This window comes from Mercenaria mercenaria, unplaced genomic scaffold, assembly GCF_021730395.1.
Source record: "Mercenaria mercenaria strain notata unplaced genomic scaffold, MADL_Memer_1 contig_3836, whole genome shotgun sequence".
NCBI classification, from domain to species: domain Eukaryota; kingdom Metazoa; phylum Mollusca; class Bivalvia; order Venerida; family Veneridae; genus Mercenaria; species Mercenaria mercenaria.
The window spans coordinates 1,134-28,140 of NW_026462014.1; the positions used below are offsets into that span (position 1 = coordinate 1,134).

General features: G+C 29.7%; 1 protein-coding gene across 1 annotated transcript; it reads right to left on the reverse strand.

The window, feature by feature from the left end:
• Positions 1-4,540: 4,540 nt before the first annotated feature.
• LOC128553449 (FK506-binding protein 5-like) lies at positions 4,541-27,007 on the reverse strand. Its single transcript, XM_053534599.1, has 3 exons — positions 26,761-27,007; positions 6,433-6,604; positions 4,541-4,919 (listed from the first exon to the last, which is right to left on the reverse strand). The coding sequence occupies exons 1-3, from the start codon at positions 27,005-27,007 to the stop codon at positions 4,541-4,543; spliced, it is 798 nt and encodes a 265-aa protein (XP_053390574.1).

Consider the following 27,007-nt stretch of genomic DNA (forward strand, 5'->3'; position numbering starts at 1 on the left):
GCCAAACTTTGGCAAGGTTATTTAATGTATTTAAATTTGATAAAATACTTATATTTATTTGTTTGCCAAATTTCTGCCACGTAGGCAACAATGTAGCAGTGTCTGCAACTTTGGCAAAACTTTGGCAGGTTGTTTTAATTGATAAAGTGCAAAGGTATTGGTTTTATTTTCAATACGTAACTACATTATTAGTCTTTAAACTCATACTGAAAAATAATTTACAATAGTTTTTAACCTTTTTATTAAAATAATTTATAATTGTTTGTATTTTGTACAATAAATCCTAAATGTTTATACCATCTTGTAACAATTTTATGAAAGATAAAGAATAATAACCACACAATACACTTGATTTGTCTTGATATTGTATGCTGCTATACTTTACTCCAGGTATATATTTGATTACTTCTTTTGGCGAAGGAAGTCCAAATGGGTCAAAGTATATTTCATTTACATAGCATACACAGTGTGTTCCGGATCCGACAGAGTTGTCCAAATTTATAATTCCAGACTTTGTTTTTGGTAAAGTGTAACTTTCCGAAGACTTTGTTTTTGATCCTTTGGTTTTTGGTAAATTATTTCTACTAAATACACCCTTAAAATTTTTAATTTTCTATTGTTTTACCCATTGTTCAATTTCAAAGTTAGAAATAGGTTTGTTTATAAATTTTAATTTTTTTACAATAGGAATTCGTCTGTAAGGTCTTCGTTGGGAATCAATTTGTATACCTTTTCTACTTAACAAGGATGTAATCAAAGGTATTCCAAGACTAGCAGCCAACACACCTAAGAATCCACCATCTTGTTTTTGTCTTTGTGTTAATTTGATTACACCAGTTCCCCTTAATTGTGTGTGTTCTTTTTTATTAGGTGTAAGATATGGTGATATCATATTTCGTTTATCATTAGCTACCGAAATCATACCATTTCCAAGTAACTTACTGACACCAGTACTGGCAAGATCGAACAAAGCGCCGACGCCTAACGGCCCTAATATTTTTGGAGCTATTTTTGCAGCTACCGGAAGTACTGTCCGACCTAACAAACCAGACAATGCTCCTAAAAATCCGCCATTTTCACCTTGACTGGACATGTGCTTTTTTTTAAATTGTAATTTCTAATCCCTTCTTATTCCTAATAGACTTTTCAATTTGATTAATCTGTGGTTTTGTTAAAAGTAAAAGTAAGTTTCCACGCAATTGTTCATATTTTATTCTAAAAGTATATGAAATTTATTATTATAGGCTTGTGCTATTTTTTATCTGTCCATCTGTTAAATTTACTTTATATACAATATAATTTGATGCCATTATATATTTTATATGTATTTTATTAACACAATAACAAGTTCATTTCCAATATTATTTATTTCAACTGTTTTTTCATACAATACAATTGCGTAAACACGGATATCAGCTGCCGGCAGAACATTTAAATTATACTTAGGATCTTCTGTTATTCCTTCCTTTTTAAATTCTAAGTTAAAATGAACAAATCTAAACATTTTTTTTTAATTTGATAAATTTAAGAGACGTCCAGTGGTTTTATTAATTTGTTTATGAAAATAATTAAGAACATCATCATACATTCTTGATATACTTGTATATTCCGTTTCAGGATAAAAACACCATTACAAGCTTCAAGACGGCAAGATTCCAGCCTGCAATTATCATTTACTGCAATAATTTTAAATGTATCTAATAAATGTGGATTATGTTCTTATGAATTACTTTTATCAGGTCGTTGTCAATAAACAAACACATATTCGTTTTTTTACACCGGCTGTTTTTCTAAAAGTTATGTTAGTCTGTTGCGTATCTGTTGACTGTGTTATCATTTCACGAAGGTATTTCCAACTTGTTGCTTTCATATATCTTTCAGAAATTAAATTAATTCCATATAGATTAAAAATTAAACGTGGAACCCACAAAATTAATTTAATTACAATTACCCTACCTGCATCAGCAGCATTAGCTCTGTAAATTAATTCATCATCATTTGTTAATTGTAATGTTATTTGGATTTGACTTGGGGGTAGCATGTTTTTTTCTAAACCCTGAAAAAATGTATAATTATTTAACGGAATTTTAGCATTTGTCTCCTTACCACCCTGGATTGATAACTTCCTAGCAGCAAAATCTGAATTATATGTATCTTGGTTTTTCTGCTTTCAGCAACAGCATTTTTATCTAAATAGACACATTCATTTGTTCCAGTTGATTCTGCATAATCCTTAGATAGTTCAACTATTTTTTTTTTTTTTACATTTATTACCTTATATAAATTATTACGATCATAGACAATTTTTCCATTTTGTTTAATTATTAGCTGATCAATTACTGAAGCTGCATTATTAGTTAAAGCAATTTGATCTCCATTAGCATAATTATTACCATTAGCAAGTTTATTAACTTTAACACTTACTTCAAAATAACCATGAAACCAATCAAAATATGAACTTCTATCATTAATTGTAAAGTGATACCCACCTTTATGTTGTTTAAAATTATTTCCCAAAACAGAAATTAAAGGTGTGTCTAATTGAATAGGAGTTAGTTCGTATCTTTCACAAGGTCCACTCCAGATCCTGACAATATTTTATTAATTCTTATATTAATATCCTCCTCATTAGTTTTACTATTATTGCTTTTTTGTAATGCCTTAACAATTAAATCTCCAACAGTTTTTTTAACGTCATTACGAGCCTGAGCGGGTTTTTTAAAACTTTTAATTTTTTTCTGTAATTTTATCAGCAGCTAAATTCCCGACTTCCGTTCCAGTCTTTTTTGTTCCACTTTCAAGGGCAGTTTTTCCTGCAGTTTCCAGGGCTTTTTTTTCAGCACTACCAATTGAAGATGCAACAGAAGATGAAAACAATTTTGTTAAAGTTAACCTGAACCTTGTATAATTTCTTCTCCGGTCTGAGCATCAACATAAATAAATATTCCTTTGTTTTTGTCATAGATTTTTTTGTACATTATATATTTATATTTCTTTTAAAATTAGTGAAAACTTTGTTTCAACTCCGTAAACGTTAAAAATAATTATTCTACAAAATACATCTGTAATATATATTCTAATTGAATTGATAACATTTTTATTAATTTCAAAATAACCGACTCTGTTTGGCTCTTTTGTAAATGGATAAGCTCTTGATAAATCTGAAGTACTTAAAGCATAGATAATATTATTAAAATTACCATTAACAAGTGAATTATCAATAAGATCATAATGAATGTAAATTGTATCCACAGAGTTAGTTATATTTGGTGTCGTAGTTCCCCATTCGGTTTAGTTTAAAAAAAAAACATTTTCAAATCCAAGCAATGTGAGACAATTTGATATTCCCAAATGCAGCTTAAAATTATCGTGAATTGAAATTAGGATTTTAAAACTACCTAAATCAAATTCCAGACTTATTGGAGCAATGTCTGATTTATCAAATTCAAAATCACCATTGCTTATTAGTGTTTCTCTGATATAATAATTAATGTCCGTATAACTGTAAGAACCATTTGTAAATATAATATCTTTCCAATCTTTACCATTATGATAACGAATTCTTTTATTATCGTATTCATCATTAATATTATGCCAAGAGTAAGTCATTGTGTTGATACTATCCAAACCAACAACATAAGTTTTATTTTTATCTAAAATTAAGGAACGGCTGAATCTAACTGTAAAATCGCTTGCAGTATTTCCATTATCGTTCTTAACAGCTTCAGAACTTAACACTATTTTTGTTCCATTTATATATTCAAGAAAAATAATTTTTATATAACATTTCATGTTTTTCTGGTAATAATTTATTTATTTTTAATAGCTCACCAATTATGCTAATACCTTCATTTTTTAGTTCTTCATTATTATTTCCAGCATCAATTGAACCACAAATAAGTTTTAAGTTATTAAGCAGTATTTCTGGATTACATAGACAAACGTCATAACATTGACCCCTAATTAGTTTTTAAAATTTCATAGATCTTTTATTGATAGGTAATCATGATTTTTCTGTTAATTCTTTAAATATTCTTATAGAAAGTATTGAATGTGTTTTATTATTGTTATATCCTTTATTAATGAAATCAATTAAATCAATATCTACATTAACGTTAATAACTTATTTTCCAGTTCTTTGATCCTTTGCAATCAATTTGTTTTGACCATAAAGTTTATTAAGATCAATCAATAAATTACCATATTGTCCATTTGATGAAACTTTATATGGATTGTGTTGTCCTATTCCCTTTCCCATTTTTATACTTTTTTGTTTTAGTACTAATATCATTGAGCGAACCTTTATTGTTCGTCAAATTATCTGCTTTATCTCTTAAATCTTTTATTTCTTCCAGATCAACTTTTGTAGGATTTTTCTTATTTTGTTTTCCATTATTTTAGCGTTTAGGTTTTTTATATCTTCTTCCGCTTTTACTATAATGTCTTCTATACCCTTTTCAGTTATTTCTTTTCTGCGAACTAAGTTAAAAACATTTTGCGGTGTAATATATTTTTTATCTAATAAGTCCAAATTAACACCTCACTCTAGGTCCAACTCATATGCCCCCAATTCTTCTGATTCATCTGATTCATCAGTTGTTTCGTATGCTGGGTCAGATTCTTTAATTATATCAATTGTTGGAACCGCTTTTTCGGTTATTCTCATCCTTTTTCTTTCACCATATTCTTCTAGTATTTTATCAATCAATTTGTCGTCTAGTTTTTGTGGTAATGGTGGTAATAATGGTTGTTGTAGTTCCTCCGGGGGTGGTTCATCCAATAGCTTTTTCAGTTCTCGTTGTTGTTCTACTTCTTGTATTGTATCAACAAACCTTCTTGGAAGTAACGCTATTTGTTCTCTGATTCCAGGCAATGCTTTTAATTGACTCAATTCTTCTTTTTTTGACTTTCTATTCCTTCTGTGATTGGTTTATGAATTTCACTATACATTTCTCGACCAGTAGCTTTTCTTATTTTTCTCCCATTTTTTCCTTCTCTTTTAGCTCTTACTTTTTGTTCAACTAGGTTGTTTATTTCTCTCATGTCTTTACGTTTTGCTAGCATTTATATAATAATGTAAGATAATGTAATATTATTATATAATGGGAATTCCTAATTATGATACAAAAAGTGATAAATCTATTAACTTTAAGCAAATTGAGCAATATCCTTTTATGCAAGATTCTTGCTTTAGAATGTTTAAAATACTTGAATATTCTAATAAAGAAATAATTGACGTTAATGATCTTGAACGAGAGAAGCAAAAACTAGTAATATTTGATGGTTTTATAAGTGAAGGAAAAAAAGTTTCAAAATGAAATAACAAAATGTTTTATTCAAGGACGTCACAAAACTGTTCTGTTACTTATTTAAGTCAGTCTTACTATAAAACATCAAAAGATATTAGAATTAACTGTTCGCACTATATTTTGTTTGAAAGCTCAGGTAAAAAGGAAAATGATATGATTTGTAATGAACAAAATATAAATCGTGATTCCTTTGCTAATACAACAAAACAAAAAATATGATTTCTTATATGTTGACAAACCAAGGAAGTTTTTAAGAAAAGCTTGGAGTATTTTTATTATCGTTCTTAACAGCTTCCAGCTTCAGAACTTAACACTATTGTTTGTTCCATTTATATATTCAAGAAAAATAATTTTTATATAACATTTCATGTTTTTCTGGTAACAATTTATCTATTTTTAATAGGTCATCAATTATGCTAATATCTTCATTTTTTAGTTCTTCATTATTATTTACAGCATCAATTGAACCACAAATAAGTTCTAAGTCATTAACCAGTATTTCTGGATTACATAGACAAACGTCATAACCTTGACCCCTAATTACTTTTTTAAAATTTCATAGATCTTTCATTGATAGGTAATCATGATTTTTCTGTTAATTCTTTAAATACTTTTATAGAAAGTATTGAATGTGTTTTATTATTGTTACATCTTTTATTAACGAAATCAATTAAATCATTATCTACATTAACGTTAATAACTTATTTTCCAGTTCTTTGATCCTTTGCAATCAATTTGTTTTGACCATAAAGTTTATTAAAATCAATCAATAAATTACCATATTGTCCATTTGGTGAGACTTTATATGGATTGTGTTGTCTTATTCCCTTTCCCATTTTTATACTTTTTTGTTTTAGTACTAATATCATTGAGCGAACCTTTATTGTTCGTCAAATTATTTGCTTTACCTCTTAAATCTTTTATTTCTTCCAGATCAACTTTTGTAGGATTTTTCTTATTTTGTTTTCCATTATTTTAGCGTTTAGGTTTTTTTATATCTTCTTCTGCTTTTACTATAATATCTTCTATACCCTTTTCAGTTATTTCTTTTCTGCGAACTAAGTTAAAATCTTTTTGCTGTGTAATATATTTTTTATCTAATATGTCCAAATTAACACCTCACTCTAGGTCCAACTCATATGCCCCCAATTCTTCTGATTCATCTGATTCATCAGTTGTTTCGTATGCTGGGTCAGATTCTTTAATTATATCAATTGTTGGAACCGCTTTTTCGGTTATTCTCATCCTTTTTCTTTCACCATATTCTTCTAGTATTTTATCAATCAATTTGTCGTCTAGTTTTTGTGGTAATGGTGGTTATAATGGTTGTTGTAATTCTTCCGGGAGTGGTTCATCCAATAGCTTTGTCAGTTCTCGTTGTTGTTCTACTTCTTGTATTATATCAACAAACCTTCTTGGAAGTAACGCTAATTGTTCTCTGATTCCAGGCAATGCTTTTAACTGACTCAATTCTTCTTTTTTGACTTTCTATTCCATCTGTGATTGGTTTATGAATTTCACTATACATTTCTCGACCAGTAGCTTTTCTTATTTTTCTCCCATTTTTTCTTCTCTTTTAGCTCTTACTTTTTGTTCAACTAGGTTGTTTATTTCTCTCATTTCTTTACGTTTTGCTAGCATTTATATAATAATGTAAGATAATGTAATATTATTATATAATGGGAATTCCTAATTATGATACAAAAAGTGATAAATCTATTAACTTTAAGCAAATTGAGCAATATCCTTTCATGCCAGATTCTTGTTTTAGAATGTTAAAATACTTGAATATTATAATAAAGAAATAATTGACGTTAATGATCTTGAATCAGAGAAACAAAGAGTAGTAATATTTGATGATTTTATATGTGAAGAAAAAAAGTTTTAAAATGAAATAACAAAATATTTTATTCAAGGACGTCACAAAAACTGTTCTGTTATTTATTTAAGTCAGTCTTACTATAAAACATCAAAAGATGTTAGAATTAACTGTTCGCACTATATTTTGTTTGAAAGCTCATGTAAAAAGGAAAATGATATGATTTGTAATGAACAAAATATTAATCGTGATTCCTTTGCTAATGCAACAAAACAAAAAATATGATTTCTTATATGTTGACAAACCAAGGAAGTTTTTAAGAAAAAAGTTTACGGGAATTATATGATAACTATATAATGGGAATTTTTAATGATTTAAACAAATAAGTGAACCCGACAGTATAAGTAAAGTTAAATTTGATATTGATTTAAGTTATTATGCCACTAGAAAACAATTCAAAAAGCTTAAAAAGGATATGGACTCATACCTTCATAAAAATAAGGAAATTGATAACACAATAAACAGACCATTAGATTTGGGAGGTAATGGAATAATCAACCTAGGAAATCCAGGTAAAGCCGGTGATGCAGTTTCGAGACGATTTGTGTTTAAAAAAAATCAAAGTGTAATAGAAGATTATAATCTTGAAGACATCGAAAATATAAAACAGACATTAGAAGAAGAAGTATAGAATACTGAAGAATTAGAAAAAGACTTTAAAAAAATCATTATTAATAGTTCAATTACAAGGTAAACTTGAAGAGGAAATGAAAGCTGTGGTTGATTCTATTAAAGAACTTGAAGAGAAATCTGATTTGAGAGATAGTCAGATAAAAGAAGCATTCAGAACCAATTTTGAAATGTTATACAATCAAGTTCAGGAATTAAAAGATAGTATGTTTGAACATGAAAAATGAAAAGACAAGATTATTGAAGCTGAGAAAAAGTTACAAAATATGGATCAGTTAGAAGTAAGAACAGAAATATATAAACTAAATACAGCTTTTACAAAAAAGTATCAAAATTTGTTAGACATATTTTCAAATAAATTTGCACGATATAAATCAGAACTTAAAAGGCAGCTTCACAAAGAGGTGATGATCATGACACAGCATTAGATAACCTTAAAAATTAGTTTAATTCTAACTGAAATTCTAACTTAGAAAATTTGAAGAAACAACTTCAAAACTGGATAAGCACTGTCGATACTCTTCACAATATAAAGTACGCGGAATTAATTACAATTACAAAAATATTACAAAAAGATATTAACGAATTTAATGCTAAAATTGAAAAAAAATAAAAATGATCTGGACTTTGCAGTTGAGAAGCCAGTTCAAACAAGGAGCATTATTTACCTATAATGCTGCAGCAATTACCACTAATGCAGAAGCAATTACAAAAAGTAAGAAATGCTTTTATAAAATAAGAAACACGATTAGCTAAAACAAAAAAAAATACTGTTGACAATTTGTCTGCTTCTGAAGTTGCTACAACAAAACGAGTTGATGATTTGGCTGAAGTAATTCTTGAACATGAAAATAAATATAAAGCAATAAAAGTAGAACTAGAAAAGGTAAGACGTGAACTATTTCTTTTTTGAATATTGCAATAGCAGACAAGTACATGTAACGATTCTTGGTGCAAGATTATAATTTATTGAAGATAAGCAGTTACGACAGGCATTAGAAACCCAGAATGTTTTTGCATTATTTTGAATACGAGTTAATAAGATTATAGATTATAAAAGTTTTATTAAAAATGATGGGGTTAGATTTGAAATTCAACAAGATGTGGATTATATAATTGAAATGAATATTATCATTGAACACTCTGATAAAAAATAGATCGTTTCATTTTTAGATGGCTGGGTGGTCACACAAACGGACAAGAGCATATAGTATCTGAGGTTAAAAATACAACATTTGTTTTCAAGAAAAAAATTGAAATTAACTTAAGCAAAGGAATGTGGTTTACCATTTTGCCAGATTCAGACATACTATTACCACCTGGATTTTCTACTAAATTTACTGTAGAACCAGGAAGTTATGTTAGATTTTATCAGGCCAATTGATTTATTTCCATTTATTTCCATTTTATATAATGGGAATATTCAATAATATAAATGAAAAAGTAAGTAAAATAGAAAGATAGAAAGACAAATAGTAAAAAAAAACTCCTTTGTTTTTAATATCTGCAACAGAAGATGTTGCTCGATTATTTCAATAGAAAGTCGGTAATGCTAGCCCTGCTTTAGTTCAAATGGTAATAATGTAACAATAAAACAAAATTGCATTTTAATTATTCTTTTAGATGCAATTGAATTAGATAAAGGAGATGTTAAATTTGAATTAAGAAACAAAGAAAATAAAATTCTTCAAAGATATTATGCCAAAAATAACAGAAAAAAAAAATGAATCTATTTCTATTAATTATGCTAATCAACTTAAAATGAATAAAGTTATTTATATAGATGGTTTAAACGTTATGAATATTCAATTAACAATTTATGGTTCTGTGACCAAGCTGAGCTAAAGCTCATAAGGAGTTGAAGCTCCATAAGCTAATGTATTAATACCATTATCAAGAATATATATTTTATCGTCTTAACATGTTAAAGACGTTTTATTAATAACACAACTAGAAATATTGTACTTATCAGAACGAATAACTTTAAAAGTATGGTTACTCTGGGTTGAATTAAATAAGGTATCTTTGTAATTTTCATGAACTATTGTTTTCTTTACAATATGTTTTTTTATTCCTTTACGTTTTTTAATGTTAACTTCATTTTCTAATAAATATGAATACATTTTAATTCTTAATCCAACAAATTCAACAATAGGAATACCGGCAGCCCATCTTTGAATTTTCCAATTACTTTTATGTTGTAATCAAAATAAAACACTGAATTACTATCATAATCACTATTATCAAACAGTTCTGAATCTTCATAAAGAACCTCATATGCATCTTCAGTATTTCTTTCATAACATAATGAATCAGTGTCAGTGAATGAAAGCTTTGCTGAATCTTTATACTTCTCCTTAATGTAATTATAATGAAAATCATACATTAAATATTTTGATAAATCAAGGATACACATTCCAACATAACAAGGTCTGTTTAATAATAAACTTCCTTTTATTCAATGAATACCAAACAAATTCTTATTAAACATTGTTGAACTAACAAATGAAGGTTTTGCTATATACTTCAATAAAAGATTTTCTTTATGTGTTATTTTAATTTTAATTATTTTGCGTATATTCTCCATCGTCTTACCGAATACAGAGTTGTTCATGAGTTTAAAAAATTCTTTTTCAAAAGAACTTGTTGCTTTGGATCTTTTTTTAGTATTAAAATCAATATATTCTTTTAACCAAGGACTTTCATCAAAAGTTAATAGTCTGTGTATTTTTGTTACTTTTAATCCTAATTGTGTATACAGTTCAAGAGTTTTAAAATGAACAACATAGTTCTGTTTCTTTTCTTTTTTCATTAAAGTTGGAACTAATTGTTTTACATTACTTTTTCCTATTTCAAATTATTTTTAATATTTCTACTATAATTTGAAAGCCATTGATCTTGAATGAGTATATTTTCAGGAGATAATTATTGTGAAGAGCATGCAATTCTTTTGGATATTCAAGATCACATTAAATTATAAAGTTAGTTTTACCTTTTGCAATTAAGTTTTTATATTGTTTTAAAGTCACCCATTTAAAATTTCAAGAGGGCAAAGTTTGGCACATGGCCCAACCGTAAAGATTATTGGCGTACATAATGTATTTAGATTTAAATTTTGGATTATAGTTTTTCATATATTTATCTTTTGCTTTACTGTAACGATTAGCTATATAACTTATTCCTCCTCTCAGTCCTTTTTCAATAAAAAGATACATATCAATACCAGCTATTAAATCCAGATTTATTCCAGTCATTTTTAACATTGCATCCCAAGCTAAACCAGGCCTACCAAAGTAATGGCACGGGTCAAGTTTATAATATTCCAAACATAGTTTTCTAAAATTTTCAAAAACATCAGCTAACAGTAAGAAGTCATTTTTTAAATATAGATCATGATATTATCCCATTGTTTTTTTTTTTATTTTAAATGTATTCCAAACATTTTTAGCATGCTCATATTCATTGTCTGGTACATGCGTTTCGTTTAAAATTGAATAAAACTCTTTTTTAGGAGGAAATATTGTTTCTTTGAATTTTTCAAATGAATCCATGTAATCATATGGATAAATACCTTTTGTTTTTAATAATTCAAGTTTACCTTCACTAAATTCTTGAGAAGTGTACTTAAATTCTGGAATATTTCTTACAAAGTTATCCAACGGTTGAGACATAAATTGAAAACTATCTATAAAAATCAAATCATCTACCATAAATGCCATATATATTTCCATATTATTAGAAATAACATAAATTTCTTTTTTTAAATTTTCCTATTTGTTGCATAATAAAATGACCATCATAACCTCTTAAGTTATGAAAAATAACAGGAATTTTGTGTGTTAGTCTAAAATTAATATTACATTCTGAATGAGCACTTCCTCTAAACTTTCCTGTTATATGACAATGATCTCAGAACTTTTGTTCTTTCGAAAAACTTTGTTTTTCAACTCGTACTGGATTTTCATTTTCCTTATATTCTTTTCCACAAATATGACAAGAAGTTTGTTTTTGAAATCAAGCTTCCTCTTTTTTAGACATTTTCAGATCTTTGTTAATGTTTTCATTAAATATTTCCTTACAATACTCTTCTTCCTCGAGCATTTTTTCAATAAACTTATAAACTGCATTAAAACCTCAGTAAACTTGTGTTGGTTTAGTATATTGATGTCCGCCGGGCAAGAGCTTTAGCTCATCGTCATAACAACAAACAACTTTATAACCGTAACCACATTCTAAATGTTTTTGATATGGTTCAGTAAATGAAGATTCAGGTGATGGTAAAGCTGTAGATATTTTTCTAGTTATTGATTCAAAATCAGCATAAATTAAAAAGGTACGGTTAAGCCTTTATGATATTTTTTAAAATGTATTTTACTTCCTCTTTTGGCATTTTTACAGTTTGAACACCATTAATAGCTAAACAAGTTGGTATATGTTCATTTAATATTCTTTCTTGAGAACAATTGTGTAAACATGATTTGCAAAAATGTTTTTATGTTGATCTTTGGTTTTACCAAACATTTATCTATTAAAGTCTTTTATCCAAACATAATGTGTGTTTTTTTTTGTTATTACAGATTAACAACATGTCACAGTGTTCTTCATATTTTATTTTGTTAAACATTAATCTATTAAAGTCTTTTATCCAAACATAATGTGTTATCTTATCATTATTAATTAACAGCATGTCACAGTGTTCTTCATATTGATATTTTGAAATGTACAATGGATAAACATTATTATCTTCATAACCAAATATATTAAATGAAATATCATTCTGAGTTTCTATTTTAGGTATTTGATTTAATGTTACAGGAAATTTTATTCCTTTATAATTGAGTTTTTCTATATGATTTTTATAGTTTGAAACTCTTTGAGGATCTTTTTCAACAGGATATTTGTAAGCTAAATGACACCATCTAAAACATTCGTTATCATCATTCTTTATATTTATTAATCCTTTCATGGGATGTTGTAATTGCTTTGGTAATTCTAAGTAACTAGAAGCATTCAGCGGTGTATATTTATATATATTTATATAATGAGCATCAACTGATTCTATTCTCCAGCCGCTTCCTTCTGAAATCCAATTACCAATCCTATTTATTATTTCATCAAAAGCTTGACGTAAAGTGATTTTTTTTATCTTGTCTGTATTAATAATAATTAAAACCTTTGAATGGATATAAGCTGATTTATATATTGTATCTCTTTTCCATTTTTGTAAAAGTTATTGTTAAAACAACATTTATTTTTATACCTTTTAAAGCTTTAAGTTCAGATTTAATAATATCAAATGAGTCTTCTATATTTAAATATAAGTGATATTTTGGATCTTGCCTATATGTAATTTTAATTTCTTAATATATTGTTTTATAGACCTCTCAATTTCTCTAACAGCCATCTATATATTATACTGAGAAAAAAGTCGTTAAGCCAAAAAAAAACAAAACAAAAAGAAAAAAAAAAAAAAAAAAAAAAAAATAAAGTTTAAGAAGAAATAAAATATTAAAATTTATACTTTCTCCCATATGTTTTCGAATTTCTACTGTTTAGTCGTTTTTCCCCTTTCACAGCACATTTTTATTAACCCAGAATTTATATCAAGGTCTTTAGATGCTGCGTAAGTGCTTCCATATATTTTTTTGTCTTCATTAGTGTCACAATCGGTTGCAATAACTCTTTTAGGGTTGTTTTGAATATTATTTGGTCTGGAACAAGCACATAATCTTACATTATTTTGCTCTTCTGTTAATAAACAACCACAATCCCATTCAAATAAATTTATATTCTTTTTTAAAAGATAAGGCTCTATAACATTTTGTAATTTATCAATCACATGTCTTTTATAATCATCGCTACTATTTGATCAAGTTTTGATTTAATAACGTTTCTTCTTTTTAGTACTTTTTATATGAATTTCTATCTTCATTTGTTATTTCTCCTAAAGTGCTAGATAATTTTGGCATAATCATTCTATCTACCTTTCTATTAACCATATATATTTTATACTTATAGAAAAAAATCTTTAAAAAACGCACGAGAAAATAATTCAATAATCTATATTTAATACAACTCTTCTACTTTTTTTATTTTTATATCCGTTAAGTTTAATTTCCTTTTATATGCATTTCAAGAGGCATTGAATAGTTTTCTTCTTTCTGCATTTCAGAAAGTACTTACAGTATTTTAAAATAACATTTTTTCTCACCTTCTTCATCATCTAATATTCCAAGTTTTGTCTTTGTTATTAGTCGTTTTATTTTATGATGATGTAATTTTAAAATATTTTTCTTGTCTTCAACTTTTAGACTTTTAATAAATATATAGTAATTATTGATGGAACAGCGCCAGCAAATGCCACAAATATAGGAATAGCAGGAACAAGTACTAATGTAGTTGAGCAACCAAAGATACCTGCTGTAATTTGTAATCCTGCATTTACTCTTCCACAAAATCTATAACTTTTTCTGTAAGCAGCAGCAAGTTTAGTCAAGTGGTTTATTAATTGATCTATTGTTTTTATTTCTTTTTCATTAGAAATTAGATTTTTATTACTAATTTATATAATATATTTTTAAAATTTAATTTAAATATTAAATTTATTCTAATTCTCTAAACGGAACAAAATCATAGGTTTCTTAACGAATCGAAGATTCGGGAACCCAACTATTAAATTTTTCACTATAACCTTTCCATTTCACTAAAGCTTGTTTTTTCTTTTAGACTCGTCTAATAACTTTTTCTAGTCTAAAAATCTCTTGTTTGGTAGGTAAAACTTCTTGCTCATAAAATGAACCCTGAATTTTTTCATTATTCAAATCTTTTATAGTGTATGTTCTCGAATTTGTGTTATTAATTTCATAAATTATAAATTTTTCCTCTGTCCAGTTTGGTGTATATCCTTTATCAAAATGTCGTTTGAGTTTGGTTAAGCGAACCTGATTACCAATTTTAAACTTTGGTTTACTCTTTGGTATCTTTAAATTACCATATAAATTAAAGTAAACAGTACATATTTTAAAGTTTTTACTGGCTTGAGTCTGTGTCATTTTTATACTATAATGTTTTCTTTTGTTATATTTGTCAACCATATCCTGCAAATTATCTAAATAAGTGTAAGTATAATTTGTTGTAAAATGTTTCACATTATTCTTTTTAAACTTCTATTAAATTTTTCGATCACTACAGCTTTTCCTTCATTAAAGTTATGATACATGTTAATCTGTCTTTTTATTCAAAAATGATTCAAACTTTTTATTATAAAAATATTTTCTTCATCTACCCATAAATTTGTAGGTGTTTTACCTTCTAAAACTATTTTTTCAAATGCTTCAGTAACAGATTCTCCAGTTTTATTCTTCAATGGAATAACCCAAGCATATTTGCTTAATATTTCAATAACGGTTAATAAATGCTTTTCACCTTTATTATATTTTGAAAAAGCTTGCATATCAACTAAATCAGCAGACCAAGTATCATCAATATCACTAACTATCACTCTTCGTTTAAAAAAAAATCGTTTAACTGGTTTATGTAATTCTTCTGCTAATTCATTACTCCATGTTATTTCGGGGGTCTTTTTGACTGAGCTTGTATTTACCCCCTTTTCCCGTTTCTTTTTTACTTTTTTTCCGAGTGAGCTTCCAGCTCCCGAGTACCTACGTCCAAGTCCAAGTTTGTATTTCGTTTAAATTGCTGGTTTTACAACTAAATGTTTTGCAATCTTTTCTCCAAATGTTTTTGATTGAGTGTTATTTAAGTTGGAAAGCATTTGCTTGTCACATATACCTTTTTTACACCACTGTCATAGCAGAAGTCATGGTCCATGCATACTTCGTCCAGTTTATTAACAGGAGGTCCATTATCTAAAGGATTTCCTGTCCACAATAGTTATATCCTGGGAGTGTTAAACCTTTCTTAGGTAATAAAGGTAACATTGTTTTATGAATATCTATATTACCTCCTGTACTTTTAACAAACTGTGATTTCATTCTTCCACAAGATCAACAGGTAGCAATTATCATTTTTCTCCCGTTTTTTGCTGTAACATAATGAGGATTTATATTATCAGTATTTTTTTTTTTCTTTCAAACAATATATTTTATTCTGTAAACTCATTTATATTATGTATTTAAAACTTTTAATTTTTTTCACTGGGTTCAAAACCTGTGTTTTTTTTTTTTTTTTAATTTTGTGTGAGCTTCCAGCTCCCATCAAACCAAAGATGTTCATAGTAGTTTGTCAAAATCTGTGTTTCTTTTATTGATCAACAATGGTCAGTTTAGGTTAAGGGTTAGGGTCAAAATAAGGTCAAACTGTGTCAAAAGCGGTATTTCTTATACTACTAATATGATTATGTAATAATAATTCTGCGTAACAAAGAGGAGTTAGGCTTAAAGAGAATTCCTATAGATTTTTTTCCTTTCATAGATTTTTTTTTAAATTCACATATATGATAGGAAAATTTGTGCTGAAAACAATGAACAAATAAAAACAATAGGTCACCAGGCTTGTTTTTGTGAAAAATTGTTTTGAACACACCCACTGTTGCAGAAACTGCCAGCGATTTTTCAACATTTTCATAATTTTCTGCTTTTTTATAAATACCAATCAAAAAATACATCCAGGCAGCACAATACGGTTTTTTCTTTTTACAGATTTTATTATATACTTATTTGATATCATAGTCATATTTGTAATACTCTATCCTTACAATAATGGGTACAAATGAAAAAAATATTGTTTCATATTTACTTTTGTGAACTTTTTAAATGAAAAATACCCATAGTGAAGAATTTTTTTTTTTAATTTTGAAAAAAACTCTTTCATAGATTTTTTTCTTTTCTTCTTGTGAATAGATAATTGTATTGTGAGCATAAAAATGGCTAAAAATGTATGGGTCACCAGGCTAAATTTTATGTTAAGACCCCTAGAATACAACACCTGTTCGGACGGAAATGGCGCGAACCTGGCCAAATTTAGTACATGTATGTCTACTTAAAGTTAAAAAAAGTTTTAAAAATTCTTAATTCTTTCTATAATTGAATACTAAATAATCTGAAAGGTGATATTGTCTTATCAGTACTAAGTCAATTATCTTACATTATATGAACAACACTGTCTTTGTACTAAAATGCGATGTGAAAACACAACCACAAAAATAGCAAGATACCTGTCAGGCATGATACTTGTCAATACAACATAAACCAGTATCAACATTTGATTACTGATATAACTTATCAAAAATGTTATTTCATTCAAAATTCCTCATATTTAAGATTGTCTGTAACATGTTTCAACAAATGTTGACTTCAGTTCAGTTTTCCATAGAAAGTGTCGGTTGCGCAGAAAGATGCGCATAAAAAACTATAGGAATTCCCTTTAAATTATGAGATATCGTCGCTTTTCTTAGAAAACCTCGTAACTCAGTTTTGGCCATTTTTCCAGAGATGAAAAAAAAAATTTTTTAAAGGAGATAACTTTACAATTTGTTTTGAACAAGACTATTCATTATGAGTTATGTTTTGTATTATATGCACGTTCATACTTGGTTTGCAATGGGGAAGGTTAAACAAGGTTTTCTTACGAGTTTTATTTTCCATGAGTCGGAGATACGAGCTTTACCGGATATTCCAAGAAATGAAAACTTAATGTCTACTTTTTCCAGAGTAAACTTTTTTCATAATTCCCATGGAATTTGTATGATTTTATTTAAAAATGTAAAGAGAAACAAATGGAACAGGGAATTATGTGGACTCGGAATATGCTTTTTTTAAACAAAAAGAAACTGTTTACTTTTGTTTTCAATTTAATTTTTGACGTTATGTACATATTTTTTGTATTCCTATGAAATAAATGCTGTTATGTCATTATTCTTATTCATTGTGTGAACACAAGTTTAGCTACATACATCCGGGTTGGAAAGAAATATAACAGCAGTGAGTGATGCTGCCTCCTGACTCGTTACCTGTTGAGCCATGCAGGCATGACTCATTCTTCTGAAGCATGCAGGCATGACTCACTAGCAAATGAGCCATGCAGGCATGACCCAGTCTACTAAGCCATGCAGGCACGACTCACTAGCAAATGAGCCATGCAGGCATGACTCACCAGCTGCTTAGCCATGCAGGCATGACTCATTCGCTACTGAGAAATCTAGGCATGACTTACTGTAAATCCTTAAGCATATACATTCTTTCACCGATAGATAAGCTACCGTGTATTCAATGTAAAAAGACAAATTGGTAAAAAGTCATTTCATCAAAACTTTTAACTTTGAGTTCTATTTTAATCTCGTTAGGAAATAAACTTAGTATCAAAGGTACTGAATTAGAAAGTGATTCAATAAATCCTTAAATTTCACGCGCTATATTTGAATGATCACTGTTTTCGCACTGCTAATGGTTGCTGTCAACCAACCATGATGACCCATGTTGATGAACTAGGATAATGTTTCAACGTTTGTCACTGCTCCATTTACCGGTAACTTACCATTGCAATTGCATTGTTTAACCCTATTGAAACATTTTACATCATATAAGATCTATAAGGTTGATTTAATTATTAACAAGCTATTATTCTTTTTTGGTTGCATTCTATGCTTCCAAGGGAACTTTTTACAGATTGTATTATTTATAAATTGTTAGGTATCATTGATTTAACCATTTTTAAATTTGTTAAAATGAACTGCCCTTTTATTCAATGTGCTTCAGGAATTTAATTCTTGTGTTCACATTGAAGAAGGTCCTATAGAACTTTTGTAGAAGTTTCCTATTAAAAAATAGCGTTCATATGAATGTTAATACAGGTTTATATTCTGGACCACTTTTATATTCTAAATATTAACGAAAATGTATTGTGCGCAGAAATCAACAACCTTCAATTAATGGAATAATTAAACTTAACTTGAATTCCACAAAAATGGAGATAATGGACAAAGAACCAGTAATTTGAGAGGAGAACTCCCCTTCCCCGGACCCTCATTCCTTGTTAAATTTGACCACAGAGGCCGCTACCTCATTCCAACCCCTTTGATGTTGTTATTAAATTTCTTTACAGTAACGCAAATAAAATATCTGTCTCAACTTCTCTGCATTAAACTTTTCATTTCCATCTAAGCTAATTGCGACAGGTTGTAATTAAGTTCCGTTAGATCATGTTACGAAATGTCTATCAAAATCATTGGTTTTAATCTGAAGTTCCAAGCCAAAAAAAAACAACATATTACTCAACGGATTGTTTTTCGAAGATAGATTAAGTTTAAAGATAGCAATGAATGTTGAACTAGCACGAAATCGAAAAATCGAACTGGTAGAATTTCAATTTTGCATTGAATTTAATTTCGCACATTTCAAATTTTCAACAACGTAAATATCGAGCTTGCTTTACAATTGGAGAAAGCTGTAATACGTACTAAGTATTGGTCAATTTTTAAAAATTGCCGAATGAATAGAAATTTGTGCATGCCGAAAATGTTAGACTTTCATCTTTCAGTTGTAAATCTACATGAATTCAAATTCATGTTTGATTTAGATCTATTTAATAACTGAATTTTACGATCATGGTATACACCAAATTCAATTAAGAAATAATTCATAGCAAAAGAGTGCTTTAACACTACTTATGCACGATGGGTGTTTATACGTCTGGCGTAATAATTTCACGAGGGCGCGGCCCGAGTGAAATTATTTGTACGACGAATTACCACACCCGAGTGTATAAATAGTGTTGAAACACGGTTTTGCTATAAATTATTTCTATTCTAATATGCCTTTAATCTAAAACAGTAAAAAAAATATAGTAGCGCTCTTTTTTGGTCGCGACAAAATCTTTGACGTCACCGCACGTTAAGTGACGTCATTCTAGCGTAAGCGTGTTTGAACAGAGACAAGCAAATTAGAATACTAGATCTAGCACGGTCTTCCTCATTTTGAAAATTTCAGTTGCGATATAGATCTACTAACTTGCTCAAAATATGCCGCCTCGAAAATGTATTAAAGTTTTAAATATAATTTTCTAACGGCAACGAAAACGAATTCAAAATTTAAGTCAGTTTCTTAGATTTTGACTAGCTTGATTTATTTCGGTACTTGAGCAAAATAAATGGCATAAATGAAATGACGAAGCTAAGTTAAGTATGGTGTGGAAACAGCGATTAAAAAGAATTGTCCATAAGAGACCTCGATTGTAGAAGACTGAAAAGCATAGGACTCGTCAACATCATGCTTTTAAGTAGAAAATTTAAACTTCTACAGTCATTAAACCTTTGGAAAATTCAAATTGCACTAACTTAATTTATGATGTATAATCCTGCTTTATTGTCAACGTCTGCATATATAAGACCTATTCGTGCCATGTTTATTAAACGTGTTGAATAAAGTAATCAAATGTGAGGCTCCGCCAAGCATTTTATCAATTATATTCAAAGAGTGTCATAAATTCAATGTTATAATATACCGAAGACCTGTATTCTTTCCTTTTTTATTGTAAAGTTTTTGATATTATATCATGAATGTATCATCAGGTAAAAATTACAACTGGAGGAATGGCATCGTCGGAGGTGTCTCCTTTTTTATTAACAACGATGCCACCATAGACCACCGCAGCCCTCGCCGCTCCCGATTCAGCATTTTTCGATGTAAATGTAAGGCAAAGTTACACGAGATGACATGACAGCAATATTACCTCGCGTTTTTTTGTTGTTGTTTGGTTTTGTGTGTGTGTGTTGTTTTTAACAGTGTACTCATAGTAACATTGGTAAGCAGTCCAATTTGTTAATAGATACATGTACTGGACGTTCGCAAAATTGATTCCATTAACATACTTTTCAGGCCATTGTTACATGTTTTCTTTACCTCTTACGAATCGCTTCGTTTACCACTTTGCAAAAACTTTTAGATCTAATATTAGTTGATATGTTATTGCATACAAAAATTTATTATATACATACTGTACATAAATTCTGTAAAAAAAAGTCTGCTTGTATTTCACAAGTAAATATGAACAGTCAGAAAAAAAATCGTATTGTACGTTTTGTATTGTATGTCACCGGACAACTTTCAGTAATGTCATTATGTGCATGACCTGACACAGCTCTATAAATAGTGTTCATAAAACTTCACTAAGTTCCATTATAACATTCATTAACCTTTGAAGATTTCTTGCAATAACAAAGCAACAAACCAAAAGGTTGAGGCATATAATGAAAGGGTCATTATAACAGTAGCTAGATCCGCCTCGTGAGATACGATCTAACAAAAATCCAATCGAGCCGAATACCCTTTCGAGCTACTATTAAAATAACCCGATTGTATAAGGCAAAGGAACATCCGAGCTGACGGGAGGTAGCCTGTGCTTTCCAATTTCCGCCCTTCTCCCTAGGCCAGTCATTGTGGTCAAAAAATTCTGCTCAATTGTATGATTTATCACACAAACATTCTGAGATTTATTACACAATTAATGTGAGAACACTTCAAAGATGGTCATCCGGTGTGACATTAAATACTGACCCCGTTGAAAATAGACACAATGGGTCCTTTTTTTAACGTTGAAAATTGACACCGTTAAGATTTCAGCATTAAATTTTGATCAAAATGTACTTTTTCAACGATGAGAATCGACCCCCCCCCCCCCCAACATTTCAACATTAGATTTTCATCAATGGGATCAATTTTCAACAGGGTCAATATTTAATGTTACACCGGACGTAAGATATACTTGAAAATGTTCATGATTTTCTTGTGTTTTATTTTATCTTTTTGGTTACGCGAAATGTACTGTATACCAGATTTCTTTTTATCTTGGTTTGGTAACTACGTCCACCGCTCGTATTCGCCAAGTTGCGGTAGTTTTAATCAAACCAAAAGATGAAATTCAATGCGGAAAAAAATGGTACGGCCGATTACGGCGATATCATACTCGGCCAAAACAAACCGGTCCGGCCACTCCCATGGCCGAATCGGCCGGATCGTCCGCGGCAGCCTTGTTAGAATCTGAGTATCCAGAAGCGGGTGGGATAAATACGGGAAGGCTCCGATTCATTTGGAATCCTAGAAGTAGAATGGTGTATCTTTAGGCTATTTAAGATATTATCTGGATCAAAACTGAAAATTAGGCATTATATGCGAGTTAACTTGGAGAAAATGACATGTTCCTGCGAACCGCTGTAAATCCGGGCTTGATGCAAGAGCCATTTTCGAGAAGTATATAATGAACATAATTGCGGGGTTGTTTTGATAAGAACTGCTTAATTTTAAAATATCTTTTACGCATCATTCAGATGTTGGTTTATATCATTTAAGTCATGAAGTCTATTAATTAAGTCTCGCTTTTATCGCATTTTAAGATTTTTGCTGGAAAAGTGTATGGCCTACAGGGCGCTACGCCGATGGTTTCTGTATCACTATACACATATGGTCGGTAACTTTCCATTACGTAATAAGCCATGCTTTTCATGACGTAAAACTGCTGGCACGTTCTGAGACATTTCAAATTTTAATCTATTTTGATTGGTCAGATTTGGTATGGTACCCGGTTGAATATGAAAGTGCATTGAAAACCGGGCATAAAAAAAACGGGTTCTTCATTTCAAATTCCAGAGAACCTAATGACATTGTGTCTCACATTTTTACGGAAGTTGGATTAGGATGGCTGAGATAGGATTTTAAATAGGGATTTCATAAATATATGTAGGATCTACCACAGTAATTTAAAAAGATATCCGATAATGCCGTTAATTTACTCGATTCCCAACGATGTAGAAATCTAGATAGTAGATAAGTAGATATCTAATCCAGAAAAATCAACCCACCGGAAACAGTTTTAGGGGAACGAGGAGGCCGAGGGGTGGGAGATTTACAGATAAAGGGTAATTTTCTCCTTCCACATGGGTTGGTTGATATTTTCTGGAATACTGTAACCCACTAACAAAACTTAAGTAGGGCTGAACCAATAAAAACATACAAGTAATGTAGATTTACAGTATGGTATACTATGGTATAATTCAATATAAAAACACAGCATTTGTTCCCGACTAATTTTGCAACAGACCTGTTTTTATGATTAAAACAAACTTGCATATATATGTACTGTAATCTAGCATATATAAGCACACACCTGTAAAAAACGAAGCACATAATTGAAAGGGAAATTGACAAACATATAATACGCTACAGTGTAAGTTAAAATATAATAATATATATATATCCTAACCATATCTGAACTAAAGGCATTTTTATAATTAAAGAATGCTTGTTGTTTGTCTATTTAGGTTGGTGTAGATTTAGCCTCTTTGAACATTATAAATTTGAGCACATAAACATTTAACATTATAAGACAACAAACAACAAAATAGCAACAATCACTGACTTTGGAAAAATGCTAAGATCTATGTAAAACCACATATGATCAAGCCATTCACAAAAATGTACATAACTTGTATTTTGATATGTTATGTCAAAACAATAACATTAATACACAGCATATAGACATCAAAAGTACAGTCCTGAAATAGTCTTGATTTAGTTGACCTCATTTTATTTCTCCATACATAAGGTTGAAAATTAAAAAAAGAACGAAGCCCAAGTGTGAATATGGGGTAAATTATAAAACATTACTAATAGGAATATGTTAAACTAGATAGCATGTGCATTGAAAAACGAGAAAACAATAACAAACTGGAGTAAGATTGAATATTGAATAAATCCGACACCTTCCAAATACCAACACTTCAAACATAGGTTGCTTTTTCATTCAATTCTTTTATATTGTAACTGTCTGTCAAGTAAATGCCTTTTTCTGAAATCTACAAAGCTAGATTTTGTTTCAGTTTTCTCGAAAAAATTCAACCATCTTTATTCTTCCTAATATCGACACTTTAATTAGAGTTTAGATATGAAAAACAATTAAGCTTCATCAAAAGTGTTTGGAGACCACCACTCGATTGAATTTTGATTTTGGAAATTTATACCTCATACACCATTATTATTTATAATCAACATACTGAATTGTTCAGAGGAGGTAGGAAATACTTCATACAAAGGTAAGCTTTTAGGAGAATATATATTCTGTATAATATTACAAGTACTTTGAGTCTTGACTGTCAATGTTCTATTTTGTAGAAATTATGAAACTCCTTTTTCAAAAGTATTTATTCTTTAACTTTGCTTTGGTTGTGTATGTAACATATTTATCTAGGTACTCCCAGTAATAAAATATGGTAAACATATACATTTTAGCTCACCTGAGCCAAAGGCTCAGGGTGAGCTATTGTGATCACTCACCGTCCGGCGTCCGTCGTCCGTTGTCCGTCCGTAAACTTTTACTTTAAACGACATCTCCTCTTAAACCGCTAGGCCAATTTCATCCAAACTTCAGAGGAATGTTCCTTGGGTAAAGCTCTACAATTTTTTTCAAAGATTTGAATTCCATGCAGAATTCTGGTTGCCATGGCAACATAAAGGAAAAAAAAATATTTTTTTTTCTCAAAAGCCAGAAGCCCTAGAGCTTAGATATTTTGTGTGAAGCATTCCCTAATGGACCTCTACCAAATTTGTTCAAATCATAACCTAGGGGTCAAAATTGACCCCGCCCGAGGGGGTAATATGATTTTACATAGGAAAATCTTAAAAAATATTCTTCTCAAAAACCAGACGCCCTAGAGCTTAGATATTTGACATGTAGCATTGCCTAGTGGACATTAGTCTGGCTACTGACTAGATCATCTTTTTGTTGTTTTTTTTTTAAATATTTCTTTCATATATTCTGACTTCATCAGTCTTGGCTCTGATTATCTAGTCTGGTAAACTCTGGTCAGAGCTTGTGACCAATATCTCATGATAAACCGTTAGCTGACCCATCACAAGTATGGCACACTTCAATAAATTTCTCGTGTGGATAGTTATCTTAATCAGCCTTGAGTTTACAGGCGGCCAGCACATGTCTGCATGTGCTGAGATTCAACTCTGTGTACTGTTTTATCTGGCTATTTAAGTAGTCTGTTACTCTGATCTGTTTTAGCGAATGCAGATAATATGTAGTATCTACCTGTGGAAGAGTCTAGCTATTTAATCATACACCACAAAAGATCAGAAAGGTCTTCCATTATAATTATATAAAATACTTGAATGAAAGCGTATTAAATAATCTTATATTTGTTAGATGGATGCATATGTTTACACTATTTAGAAGTGCATAATGTTACTTTGATACTAGTAAGTCTTATCTAACAGCTAAGTGCATAATAAAATAAGAAGTCAATTACTGTTTTATAAACAACAGACTGACTCACATGTTAGAACATAAATAAGTAAATATCGTCAGCAGCAAGATTTGCATTGCCAATAGTACAAAAAAATATTTGTTTAAATATAAAAGAATGATATTTAAGAATGATAATAGATATATATGGAATGATGTTGAACAGATTGGACATAGGCAGAATGAATATTGTAACAATAGATTCAGCTATAGAAAAGGGATTAGAAGTTTTACAATATAAAGTTTTGAGACCTAATCAAAGAAGTGTAATTAAGGCATATTTGGAAGGAAATGATGTTCTTTATTGTGCACCAACAGGAAGTGGGAAAAGTTTGACTTTTGAAATAGCACCATTTCTTTATAGATTATTAGCAAGAAAAGCTGTTATTGTAGTATCTCCTTTAGTTGCTCTTATGCAATATCAAGTAGAGAGTTTGCTTAAAAAGGGCATTAAAGCGGTTTATTTACAAGAAACATGTGACATAACACTAGATGACACCAGGAATGGAAAAGCTGACATCATATTTGCTAGCCCAGAGTCATTTCTTGGACAAAGGAGGACTTTGGTGACACATTGAGGACTATATTGATGAAGCTCACTGCATCAAACAATTGTAAGTACTAAAATGATATTGTTTCAAATTGAATTGTAACCAATGAACACATTTTAAAGACATCAATCAGTATTTATTTGTTATCTTTAAACATGGATATAGATGTACAGAGGTATATATAAAAGTTTAGATAGGAAGCACAAATAAGATATTCATATCTAAAACAGCAAATATAAGTGAACATTATTAATAATTTCGTACATTTTAATGTATAATTTTCTAGCAAAGCCGTCAGAATTATTACTACCTAAAAACAATGGTGATATCTTATAATTATGTTCAAGATTCAGATTTCATTTTTTAAATCTGCAGTTCATGTGTACAAAAACTATTTGGTTTCCAATTTCAGTGGTACGGCTAAGAAAAAAGAAACCCCTGTTTACACACCTGCATATAATCAGTAAGGAGAGTTGCGAAACCTAATTATCAAGTCATGTATGTATGTCAAATCCAAAGCAAATTTTGATAACACCAGAGAAGCAAAATATATAATACTCAGTTGAAACTGGAAGCAAAGACACATGTAGCAATTTTAAATGGCTTCGTGATTTATTAGATAAATATGGCGAGAATTGTCCTCGAATTATTGTTCTTTTCAGACAGATTAAACATATTTATGAAGTCTTTGAATACCTCCAAACAAGTCTTGCTGAAAAGCAATATTCTAAATATGAAAATAACAGCATGAATGGCTACTGGAACAAGACTTTTGCCATGTTTCACTTAACTACCAATGAGAAAATAAAGAAAACAGTATGTTCTTCTTTTCAACGCATAGATGGAAAAATCCGCGTGTTCCTATGTTCAACATCATTTAGTACGGTTATGGATGTCAAAAAAGTACATACCGCTGTTCATTTTGGTCCAGGAAATGACCTAGGTGACTATTAGCAATCAGGTAGAGCAGGAAGAGATCCAGACAGAAAATGCAAAGCGGTATTAATCAAACACAGATACTGCCTTTTAAGTCAAAATATTTTCGTTGAAATGAATAACTTTATTAAAACTACAACATGCAGAAGAGCTTATCTGTTAAAGAACTTTGCTGAGAAAACTTCTCCGTTATTACCAAAACATGACTGCTGTGATAACTGTGCAGCAATATGCACCTGCACGTGTGCTTGCCTAGGATTATGTTCTTGCATATCAGCACCATCATGTGCAAGCACTGATTCAGAAATATTATTGTCTATACGTTCATCCGTAGTTGGCAGCATAGCGTCATCATCATCATCCTCATCATCATCGTCTTCCGAGGATGAAATTTTTTCCAGTGGTTCAGAAATTGAAACGTACTTAGGTAGAAAACCTACCAT

Bases quoted from the DNA above. Each gene is read 5' to 3' on its own strand.
- LOC128553449 (XM_053534599.1), bottom strand. From the start codon at position 27,007: ATGGTAGGTTTTCTACCTAAGTACGTTTCAATTTCTGAACCACTGGAA. The intron at 6,605-26,760 runs GTAATAACGGAG...CACAAAAACTAG, and splicing joins ATCACAGCAGTCATGTTTTG to ACGACAAATTGATTGATAAA. The intron at 4,920-6,432 runs GTGAGGTGTTAA...AACCAATCACAG, and splicing joins GCATATGAGTTGGACCTAGA to AAGGAATAGAAAGTCAAAAA.